This window comes from Gallus gallus, chromosome 2 (assembly GCF_016699485.2).
Source record: "Gallus gallus isolate bGalGal1 chromosome 2, bGalGal1.mat.broiler.GRCg7b, whole genome shotgun sequence".
Lineage (NCBI taxonomy): Eukaryota > Metazoa > Chordata > Aves > Galliformes > Phasianidae > Gallus > Gallus gallus.
The window spans coordinates 132,954,871-132,967,599 of record NC_052533.1 but is presented as its reverse complement, the minus strand read 5'-3'; the positions used below and the strand labels follow the sequence as shown (position 1 = coordinate 132,967,599).

The 12,729-nt window shown below is 36.1% G+C and overlaps 1 protein-coding gene across 6 annotated transcripts in view; it reads left to right on the top strand.

The window, feature by feature from the left end:
- The window catches only part of CSMD3 (CUB and Sushi multiple domains 3), a 567,558-nt gene that overhangs the window by 202,365 nt on the left and 352,464 nt on the right, over positions 1-12,729 (top strand). For all 6 annotated transcript variants that reach the window (XM_040695846.2, XM_015283035.4, XM_040695845.2 and 3 more), the window contains exon 6: positions 10,630-10,742. In XM_040695846.2, the coding sequence (XP_040551780.1) occupies positions 10,630-10,742 (113 nt within the window). The remainder of the gene's footprint in view (positions 1-10,629; positions 10,743-12,729) is intronic.

Below are 12,729 nucleotides of genomic sequence, written 5' to 3'. Positions count from 1 at the left end.
AAACTTTTTTTTTTTTTTTTTTTCTGCCAGATTAATTTGAAAATCTTTGTCATATCAACATTTGGATTTACAAGTTTTAATATAGTTTTGAAGTTAAAAAATATGTCTTGACCTTGGCACTTTTCCACATTTTATATTTGTAGTACCACAAAATTTCATTAATAATGTTGGACTTGCTTCAGTCCTTAATAATTATATGGTGGTTTCTCATAGACTTGCTTTATATTATAGTAACTTTACTTTGAAATTGAACTGTTTCCAACACTGCAAAGGCATGATATGGCTTTCATATATTTCAGTGCTGACATTTTTAGAACAAAGACTTTTTTTTAAGTCTTCCAGATATTATCATAATCTTGATGAAGTCTTAGGTTGAATTATTTTTAGCCCTCTAGCTGAAGAAAATTAATTAATAGATAGCTGAAGGCCTTTTCAGAACACTTTTTTTTTTTTTTTTTTCCCAAGGTGACAACATATAAAACTTCATTTCTTCCTTCCAAACACTAGCTTATTTAATTTTTCTTTCTTGATGTTTTATAAATCAGATTTGTGTGTGTGTGTGTGATGTTGTTTTGATCTAAAAGATTAGTTTAGTTCTAAATAACTCATTAGGTTAAGCTTGAAGGGTGGTAATTTACTATTCTAAAAGTCTGAAATAGGTATTTGTCATTCACTTGGTCTCAGTTGTGGGATGTGTAAAGTACAGTTAAGTCTGTATCAAACTTTAAACTTGTCAGTGTCCTGATTCTTCATTAAATAGATGCTTATTCCTGTTACATGTGGTTTAACAGGAGTTTGGCCTTGGGAAAGAGACCCTTACTGACTTCAGTAATGTAATACCCTGAACTTAGTAACAGAGCACTGTGTTTTAGACATTTTTGCTTTGGACACCTTTATGTGTCTGACACAATTTTAACTTTGAGAAAGCTGGCTTTAGGGAGAAATTACTTTGTATTCTCTCCTTAAAGACTGAATGGTTACTGTTTACCCTTTCTTACTAGAATTATTCAAAGACTCAATAGTGAAACTTTGTATATTTTGATAAAATAATCCTGTAATTACCATTCTGATTGGTCTGCTTCTAAAGCAGTCTGTTTTTCTCACTGCATAATAAACTCATGAATCATCCAGAGAATGACTTGAGTATACTGGATGTACACAAAAGAACAGCCTTGATACTCACCTACAGCTTCAGTTTCAAAGATATTCATACACTTCATACATTCGTACATTTTCATTTTATATTATATTGAAAGTACTTTCACAAAGGACCAACTTATAGACACTTATCCATCCTGTTGATCTCTCCTGCTATCTATTCAAAGGTAGCTGAAATGATCTATTTGCATGTAACATTTATTTGATATCTTTCACAAGATTCAAATCTTGAGTTCTCAGCTTAGACAGAAATAGATTTTAAAAGAGTATTTTGGTTTTCTGTTTGACAATATATGTCACAGTGCCCTTGCTTTGAAGTGATTTAATATAATTTGGATGGAACATTCCCAGAAAATATTAATAATAATAATAATAATAATAATAATAATAATAGGATATTAAGGAAGCTAGTATCCTGAGTTATTCAATAGACATTTACAGTTATAATGCCTGCCATTAAGACCCATTAATCTCATCAGTGTAATTGGAAACATAAAGGATGTTGATAGGCCCAGCCATACAAAATCTTAGTTGTGTGGTGCATGACCAAAAGGTTAATTGTTAGGTTAGTATCTGAATCCCAACATAAGCAATTTTACTGATTGGGTTGATGGAACAAGAGCAATATGTTAACTTAATCATTAAATCATTCAGGATCTTTTAAAATAATCCATGTGTTAAACATTCAGACAATTTAAGCTTTAATTCTTCAATATTAATCTAGTTCTTTCTAAGGAAAGCTGAAAGATAAACTGTAAAACTGAAATCCTTCCCCCACTCTTATTCAGAAAAGGCTGGAAGCCTTCCAAGAGTGACACTATAAAGACTAGTGACCTTGTCGTGAAATTCTGTGTCTGAATATGCAAAGTCAGAAACCTTAATCTTGTATCTGGTAATTAGTGTCCTTAGTGTTTTGGATATTTTTACAAAAATGTTCGTTAAGGAGCTTGTTACAACAAGAGTGACACAGGATAGCAAGAGTTATGGGAACAAGGCAATCATGGGAAGCAGAGGAAAGGAAGACTAAAAATCTTTGCTAAAGATTTTAAGTCATGTACAAGAATAGCATGTGCAATAAACTGTAAGATATTGATATCTCTCATTCTTGATTGATAGAATTGTTCATTAATTTAACCAAATCAGGTTAATCACTGGTCAGGAACAGTTCTATTGGCAAGGAAGGGATATTGATCAGTATTTCTTATTTCTTTCATACTGTCTTCTGTGGTTTGTAGTATGCTATCTAAGCATTAAAGCTCTCTAGCATGTACACGCATAGATAATGCTTGACTGGCATTATCAAAATATGTGATACCTTGCCCTTTTCAATCAAAATATTTTATACAGTAGTTTTATTTCCAAGAAACTAGGAATACCTGTTAAACATCTCATAGTACTGAGAAAGTTTTCACACAGCTCAGTTAGCACCAAAACAAACAGTTAATATTTTGTAGCGCACATCACATGAATGATGAAGAAGTCTATGTATGCATCAAATCTAGGTCTGTGTTAACCTAACTAGGCTGATAACAAGACTTTGGTAGTATTAGAAAGGTTTTCAGCAGTGCTTACAGATCAGTCTCAAATTCTGTTTTAAATCATGTCCATTTCTATGAACCTCCTGGCTTTTGAGGAGATGTGGAAATTATACACTTCCTGAAAAAGGTTTTTTTTTTTTTTTTTTTTTTTTTTTCTATTTCTATTTGGATTTTTTTTTCTGAACACATATAATGCCTAAACTAAGGCTTGTACTAGATACAGCTGCATGCTTTTTGCTTGATAATAATATTACTAACAGAATTAACAGTAGTAAATTTAGCAAATAAATCAATTTCACTAAAAGAATAGACTGTCCTGTTCAATATCTTTATTGATGACCTGGATGAGGGGACTGAGTGTACTCTCAGTAAGTTTGCAGATTACATCAAATTGGCAGGAAGTGTTGATCTGCCTGGGGATAGAAAAGCTCTATAGAGTGATCTGGACAGGCTGGATAGCTGCACTGAAGCCAGTGGGATGAATTTCAACAAGACCAAGTGTTGGGTCCTGCACATTGACCACAACTCTAGGCAATGTTACAGGCTTGGGGCAGAGTGGCTGAAAGACTGTGCAGAGAAAAAGAATTTGGAGGTGCTGGCCAATCCTTGGCTGATCATGAACCAGCGGTATGCACAGCTGACCAAGAAGGCCAGTGCTGTACTCATTTCTGGATAATGTGGGAGAAAATTTATAACTTTTTGAAGTATAAGAAAAAAATATTTTATGGTAGATAATTTTATTTGAAATTAAGGAAAATATTCTAGATGATGGAGTGTAGCTATGTATGGGGTACAAAGCAGGCACAGGAGTGGGCTGGACTGCCAGTGCATTATGGTAGTGGTGAAAAACGTTATAGATTGCTGAGAAGACAAACTAATTTGAAGAAAGGGGCAGTTACATGAGCAGAATAAGGAATCATTTTCTGCTAGTTGCCATTAGGAATTCTGTCAGCCTGCAATTCTACTTTCTGGGAACAATCACAGAAAAATTATAAATTAAAAAGATCAGATTTTAGGAACTCTTGATTTACTAAGATCTCAGCCAATGTAAGCGTATGCTTAACTAGAATCACCTAAAGTATAACCAAAAACTGTCAGAGATAAATGTGTTAATGAATAATTGAATTGATAAACAAACTCAACTAGATATTAGCTAATTTAAAATAAAACTATTCTTATTTCCATAAGTATTTCACATAAGGTACAGTTTTCTCATGCCTTGGATTATTAACTTGCTTAGTTTTCATGTTTTTCTCATTACTAAGAAGGGAACTTTGTAATAGACATAAGTACCTGTCTAGTAGGTGCTAAAGCATGTGTTCTACTGCTTTATTTTTATTTCAGTTATTTAGTAAGACCTCTTTCAGTAATAGGTTTTTTTGTCATTCATGTAAGTAGTGAGAGGCTGTTGATTCTACATTGCATAGCAGTTAGTTAAAGGGGTGAGAATTTAAATGAAAGTATTGTTTTATCTTGCATTATTAGATAACTATTATACAGAGAAGCAGCTGTACCAAAAAGGGCAGTTAATTAAACCTCTACTTTCCAAAAACCAAGCATTAAATGAAAGAAAAATAAAATACGTGTATAACAAGTAAAGCCACCTTGTGGCTGTTAGAAAGTACATTTCATGTTCAAATTCACAATTATGTTGCAGAAATATTTCATGTTTTCTAACCTGAAGGTGTAGGCTTCTGGCTTTTATATTGAATACATGGCATAGGGGCATCATTTTAGTACTTTCTGAGTGGTAAATCAGAAAAAGAGAGGTAAAAGCCAAAGAACCAGACAGTTTGGTAGCTAAATGCTATGTTAGTCTTGCAGCCATGAAGCAGAGAAGCACCAGGCTAACTAGCTGGCAAAACAGCTGTGCTGTTGATTAGCCAATAAGTGATATAAGCTTATTTGGATTTAATTAAGGATTTCACCAGAACAAAAACATTTCTGTAGAATGTATTGACTGTCACAGTTTCATAGCACAAATACTAATTCAATGCTGGAGTTGTTCAATAATAAAATGATAAATAAAGGGACAATTAATTGATAGGAGAATGAATCTTTCACCCATAACACAGGTTAAGACAGATGCTCTACTTAAACCAATGTTTAGTGTGGGATTTCAAAGTTGGGATTTCTCTGTTCAAGGCTGCACGCACCACCATGATTTAAATATATGAAATTTTGACAGCCAAGTTCCCCCCACAAGTAATTTTGGAAGAGAATTGGAAAATGAAAGTTGACTCCGTGTGTCCTCTGCCTATAGTCTTTTACAAGCTAGAATATTTTTCATTTTCTTTCTTACTTGACAAAAGCTGATGAACTAAGGTGACATTCTTGGAACCCCATCCCTTTATTTGAAACAAGGATTAAACTACAGTGCTCAGTTTCCTGAATAAGGGCTTTAACTTCTTAGTTGTCAATATTTATTTTAAAAAATAAAAGCCTGTATGTATACATATATCACAAACCAAGAAGCACTGTAACCAGTGCTCCTGATTACATCAATGGTAAGTTGAGCATGAGCCAACAGTATGTCAAGCATGACCAACTGCACACTGGAGTGCATCAAGCACAGCATTGCTAGCTGGTTTAGGGAAGTGTCCCACTGTATACTGCCTTGGTGCAGCCTCATCTTGAGTACTGTGTGCAGTTTTGGGTGTCACAGTACAAAGAGGGTATAAAACTATTAGAGAATGTCCAAAGGAGGATTGCAAAGATGGTGAAGGCTCTAGAGGGGAAGAAATATGAGGAGTAGCTAAGTCACTTGGTTTGTTCAGCTCAAAGAGAAGACTGAAGGGAGACCTCATTGAAGCATATGGCTACCTCGTGAGGCAGAGTAGAGAGACAGGAGCTGATCTCTCTCTGGTGACTAATGACATAACCTGAGGGAAAAGCATGAAGCTCTAACAGGGCATATTTGGGCTGGCTATCAGGAAAATGTTTTTCATCAAGAGGATGGTTGGACACTGGAGAAGTAGTCAAGGTACTGAGTTTACTGGAGTTTTTCCTTGGAGCACTGTATTTTCAGGCTCATGTGGAAATGACTGGAAATTCAGTGGGGCAGGAGTGAGGGCAGGAATCCCAAATAGAGGTGCAAGCATTTGTATAAGCACTTCCTTATCCCCTCACCATTAACTTTCTTACCCACTCAACATATTTCTTTGCTATCTCATAGCACTGTTTGTTTTTTTTTTTCTTAAATTCTTTTCTAAACGTCACCCTCCATATTCCTTGGATACAGGACTTTATGTAAATTTCTTAAGCTGAAAAAAGTTATATTCTATTTGTTCTGTAGCTAAAATTAGTAAGATCAGCATGTGGATTTCCATGGTTTAAAAGCACTCTAGAACAAGAATTCAATGACACTTTCATAACCAGTGTTGCCAGACAGGTGTTTTGTCACATATGTTAATCATTGAGGGAAAGAGGGTGCTAATACAGTTTCAGAAATTTGGAAATCTATCTTAAAACACATACAATTTTCATATAGGTTGGCTGTGAAAGGATGGAAGGAACAGTACCACTTTTTTTTTTTTTTTTTTCCAAAAGTCTTCCTCACAAGGTAAAATCACCTACACAAGTTTATTAGCCATTTATTTGAGGGGTACTTTATTATTCTTTTTCATTCCTAAATTACTTCTTTTATTATGAATATAATTGACTTCAAATATCTCAACTCAAAATTTGAAGTAAGTCCAGAAAAATGCCTTAAGGCTGACTGCAAAAATAAATTGATTTTACCTTGTGAATGCAAACAGGTTTTTTCATAACAAAAGTCACTTGACCATCCACCCCAGCACAATTTCCAGCTAAGGTTGTAATAGTGTAGAGAAATCAGAACTGCTTCCTTATCTGGAAATCATTTGCATGCTAAGGAAATAATGGTAATACTAAGTCTTGGATATAGGATGAATAGAAAAGCTACTTTTCATGCCTTTTAGTAGGTAAGAGAATGCCTGATATTTAGCATTAATTAACATTTTCCACATTTTGTTTTCAAGCTTTAAATATGCTGTCTTACTTGTAATCTATAGGACACACAACAAACAAGCACAAAACCATATTGTTTGCTATAATTTTTTGACAGCAGTTGTTGAGTAAAACATAAATATTACCCTAAGATTAGTATTTTGGTCAGTCCTGCATAGTAGAAGTAAAAAAGTCTGAAGAAAATATCCCAAGTTCTCTCTTTGAAAACACAGATGAATTGTTTTTAAAGTCATCAACACCTTTCAAATTTAGTAAATGTTTACTCAACAAAACGCTTCAGAATTAATATACCCATAGAACTGGACATCTGTTCATTGTATAAAGAGGATCATCACTCAAGGTTCAGAATATAGATTCTAAGTCAAACCAAAATCTCTAGCTAACTTTTCAATTAATACTTCTGAAATCTACAGAAAAGATAGTACAAGTTTTCTTACTTGTACTTTTTTCAAAGCTATAAGTTGTCATTGAATGTATCACTTTTAATAGAGCAGACAATTAAGAGAAAGACTTAATGAAGGCTCTAACTTGGTTTATATGAAAGAGGATTTTTCCAGTAGGAACTGTTGATATTTGAGAGTTCATTTTCTTTCCTCTTGCCTTTTCTCGAAACTGATGTCTAATGAGAATATGTTGACACAAAGTGAAGTAGAATAGAATAAAAATATTTAATTTTGGTGTTGCGGTGTTTTGTTTTGATTTAATTTTCTCTCTTAGTTTTGAATACTTATTTTTTTTTAAATTATCATTAATCTAACTTTACCACAAATACGTTTTCATAGGACAGATGGAAAAAAATGCTTTATAGTAATATGAAAATGAAACAGTGTTTCAGCATGGAGCACTGTGAGGGTGTTGCTATCTACACTAGGAAAGGAATAAAATGAGAGAAGCCACCTCTGGAGAACAGTCATGAGCTAATCAAAAGTCTATGGTTAACAGTTAGAGACCAAGGCAGAAAAGGGAGCCTCGTGATTGGTGTCTACTACAGGCCACCAGATCAGACAGAGCCTGTTGATGAGGCTTTCTACCTGCAACTACAGGAAACATTGCGATCACAAGCTTTCATCCTGTTGGGGGGCTTTAACCACCCAGACATCTGCTGGAAAAGAAGCACCATGAGCTGTAAGCAATCCAGGAATGCATTAAGGATAACTTCCTCAATAACATCTGGGGGGATGCAGTACTGGGCAGATGCTCACCAGAGTAAATGAACTGATTGGCAACATCAGGATTGGAGGCAGCCTGGACTGTAATGAACATGCTATACTTGAGTTCATGCTCTGGAGGGATATGAGACAAAGAGTAAAAGTAGGAAGCTAAACTTTAGGAAAGAGAAATTACAGCTCTTCAGTGAGTTAGTCAACAAAATGCCCTGAAAAACTGTCCTCCTGGATAAGGGTGCAGAGCAGAGTTGGCAGATTTTTAAGGAGGCTTTTCTCAGGGTGCAAGAGTTCTCCATTGCCAGGTGCAGCAAGTCGGGAAAGGAAGGCAAGAGGCCTGCTTCACTGAAGTGGGACCTGCTGGTCTAACTGAAGTGAAAGAAGAAATTGGAGGCAGCCTGGGCTGTAGTGACCATGTCTTGGTGGAGTTTGTGATCTTGAAGAATGAGGGCCTGGCAAAAAGCAGAGCTAGGACCCTGTGCTTTAGGAGAGCAAGCTTCTGGCTTCTCAAGGAACTGCTGAGTGGGATTCCCTGGGAAACTGTCCTTGAGGGCATGGGCACAGAACAGACCTGGCAGCTCCTTAAGGACACCCTTCTAAGAGTGCAGTGGCTCTCCATCCCCCAGCAGAAGAAGTTGAGCAGGGGAGGCAGGTGACCATCATGGCTTGGCAAGGACCTGCAGCTTAAATTGAGAGAAAAGAGGGAAATGTACAGAAAGTGAAAGCAGGGTTGTGTATCCTGGGAAGAATACAGGGCTGTTGTCCGTATGTGTGTAGAGAAAGGATTAGGAAAGCCAAGGCACAGATGGAGCTGAACTTGGCAAGGATGTGAAAGATAACAAGGAGGGTTTCTAGAGGTACATAGGCAGGAGGAGACAGACCAAGAAGAGTGTTCCCCCTCTGATGAAAGGCAATGGGGAGCTGGCTTCCTCAGATATAGAAGAAGCTGAGGTACTCAGTGAGTGCCTTGCCTCAGTCTTCACAGGTGGTCAGGCTTCCTGCCTCTGCCAAGACCATGAGACTCTAGGTGAGGGTGTGGGGAGTGGTTTCTGTCCCACTGTAACTGTGGAACAAGTCCGAGTCCTCCTAATGAAACTGGATGTGTATAAGTCCAGGGAGCTGGATGAGATGCATCCTAGAGTTCTGAAAGAGATGGTTGATGTGGTTGTCGATCCACTCTCCATCATATTTGAAAAATCATGGCTATCTGATGAAGTCCCCGGTGACAGGAAGAAGGGAAACATTACTCCCATTTTTAAGAAAGGGAGAAAGGAGGATCTGCGGAACTACAGGCTGGTGAGCCTCATCTCTGTGCCTGGGAAGATCATGGAGCAGATCTTCCTAGAAGCTATGTTAAGGCACATACGAGATAAAGAGTTGATCCACGACATGAGCCAACAGTGTATGCTTGCAGCCCAGAAGGCCAACTGTGTTCTGGGCTGCATTAAAAAAGGGGTGGCCAGGAGGGAGAGGGAGGTGATTGTCCCCCTTACTCAGCTCTTGTGAGGCCCCATCTGGGGTACTGCATCCAGGCCTGGGGCCCCCAGTACAGGAAGGATGTGGAGCTCTTAGAGTGGGTCCAGAGGAGGACCATTATCAAAGGGCTGGAGCACCTCTCCTATGAGGAAAGGTTGAGGGAACTGGGATTGTTTAGCTTGGAAAAGAGAAGGCTCTGGGGAGACCTCATTGTGGCCTTCCAGTGCTTGAAGGGAGCATATAAACAGGAAGGGGGATGGCTGTTTACGAAGGTGGATAGTGATAGGACAAGGGGGAATGGTTTTCAACTGAGACAGGGATGTTTAGGTTAGATATTAGAAGGAAGCATTTCACACAGAGGGTGGTGACATACTGGAACAGATTGCCCAAGGAGGTTGTGGATGCCCTGTTGCTGGAGGCATTCAAGGCCAGGCTGAATGTGGCTCTGGGCAGCCTGGTGTAGTGGTTCGCGACCCTGCACATAGCAGGGGATTGAAACTTGATGATCATTGTGGTCCTTTTCAACCCAGGCCATTCTGATTCTATGATTCTATGCTTCTATGATTCTACAATTTCATGATAGATATATATGTTAACATACTGAAGACGTGAATTACCTTTCTCTTTTCAGTAGGAAAAATATCTTGCATTATTGACTTGGTAGAAAGATTTTTTATGAAAACTTATTCACTTTTAGATATTCAAGTTATCTAGTGAGAAAATCATTACCTCTAACTCAGACCTTCAAAATGAACAAATCAAGATGAAAAACTACAGTGATCAGATTAATGTCCTATCACTAAAACCAAAAACAAACAAAAAAGCTCATCAAGCTAAAATAACACAGTTTGTTTTGCTGAGTTTGAGTAAATTTTCTTCATAGGAGCTCATGCGGTTTGGATTTGCGACTAAAGCAGTGTTGCTGATAGCCCAGAGTTCTGGCTGTCACTAGTACCTTCACGGTGTGAAGGCATTCTCTTTTTCTCTCTCTGCCCCCATAGTGATTAAGCTGTGGCAGAGGCAAGGTGCTGGGAGGGGAGAAAACCTGAAGAGGGAACCCAAATTGATCACAAGATTATTTCATATGTACAACACTGTAGTCATCAATAAAAACTGGGCTTTGGATGCTGGCTGGTGTTGCTTGTGCAATGTTGTGAGCGATTTGTACGACTTGATTCCGCCTCTTTCCCCCACTCCCCTGACAATTCATACAGAACTTCATCAGAACTTCATAAAAATCTACTGATCTTCAGCCCTGATCACTTTTTATCTTTTTATAACACTTTTTGTCTATTTTAATTCAGGCTCTCTGGAATGAATATACCTCCTCCTGTTATCAGCAACAAAAATTGGCTTAGACTACGTTTTGTAACTGACAGCAATCACCGATACCGTGGATTTAGTGCTCATTATCAAGGTACATCTATAAAAGTATCTTTTTTTGTTTTGGTGTCTGTTTTTTTGTTAATTAAAAAAAAAAAAAAAAGATTAAAGTTGTTACATAAATAGCAAGGTCTATTTTACATTGAAAAAATTCCCTACATAGTTTGTATTTGCATAAGTACAATAAATGATATAGTCACTTGTATGACTTGTTATATCAAATTGCAATCTATTAGAGTATGGCTAGTGTAATGCATAGTATATGCAATGAGTTACAACAGGTATTTACTTCCTTTTCCCCTGTGTAGTACGTAGCTTTTAAAATGGTCCTTATTTCCTAAAGAGATTGCAAAACAGATGCAGAAATAATGTTTTTGTCTTTAAAGTACATGTTTTCCTCTATGGTTTTGTTAGCCATGTTTGTAAAATAGTGACTAAGTTTCTATTTACTAATGTGACATTTAATCATTATCTCTTGCTACGTATTTCTGAACACAATGTGCTATTAAAGATTTAATTAACCAGTAAGATTGTTATCTACTGTTTTTATGAACACCCATTACTTTGAATAAGAGTGAAAACATCTGAAGCACTAACTAGGGAATATCACAGTTTGGAGGAAGATCATAACAATGATGAAGCTCTGATAAAAACTGAGCTCAAATTAGTATATGGTAATACAGTCTGCTTTTTCACAAATATTACTGTAAGCAATATTTTCCAATATCTGTAGTACATCAATGGGTCTTCAGGGAAAGGTAGCTCTTTTTGTGCTCTTTAGCTTTTCCTTTCTTTTTTTCATTCTTTCTTTTTTTTTTTTTTTAATGTGGAAAAAAAATAATCATCATCATAGCATTCCTAATGAGATTTAGTTCAGGAATTTCTTTTACATTTCTCGGCAAGAAATTCATCATGGGAAGACATTGGTTACATAAATGTTTGCAGAATCTGGTAAAATTCATCAACAAATATGATAAAAAATGCAAGATTAGGACAACTTTTTTTAATGTAATTGATCTGTATGATTGCCTCAGATAATATGTTCTAAATAGGCACAGAGAACAATGCAATTATTTTAGCAAATATATACATATATACTTAGAGTTTCTGAGATTCTAGATGTCTTGAAATGTGTACTGTAGTGAATTCAGTTGAAAGAATCTTCCTTAATGTAGCTCCACATCTTCCACAACTTTAGTAAAAAGGCACTAACTTCTTTTTTTAATTATTTTTTAAGGCATTCTTAATACCTCTTATGATGAACTACATGCTTTACTGCAAAATTCCCAGCTCAGTGGATTGTATGCTCAAAGGCATAAAATAGAAACTTTGTGTTAGATCCTATCTAACAACTGATAAACAGTCTGATAACTATTTTGGCAGTTTACATAAAGCAATTCATATTGATCAGATGTTCATTTTTTAACTACTGAGAATAAATCACATTTCACATTACACACATCTTGTATCATAGTTGCATTCCTGACAGAACTGTGAAGTGTTAGGTAGTAGAAGAAATCAGAATTCTGTTTAGTTTCAGACTGTTTTCTGCAAGTCACATAAAAGACACTAACAGACAGCTGTGATTTCTCATCATCACCTAGATAATACACCTAAGTTAGAGGTGATTACATTACTGAATTTATATTATTTTGTTTGTCTCATTTAATTTTTGACATTATACTGAAGAATGTACAATAATGTGCTCTATGCTTAGTTATAAAAGGCTGTAGTATGAAGGAAAAAAATGAAGAAAATATTTTTACTGCTGTATGGAAAAAAAAATGATACACAGGCAGTTAATTCAGCATGTAAAAGCATTAGATGTTCATACTACAAGCAGATACAATCATTACAAATTAAACCTGATTGTAGAAGATGAAAGACTGCAATGTGAGGTAATAAGTATAGTGGTTTCAGAACTTACAGCAGACTAAAGAAGAAAGTGTGAGGAAAGGAAATAAACACACAAAAACCTTTCATAAGTTTAGAAAACAATATATATATATGTACAATATTTC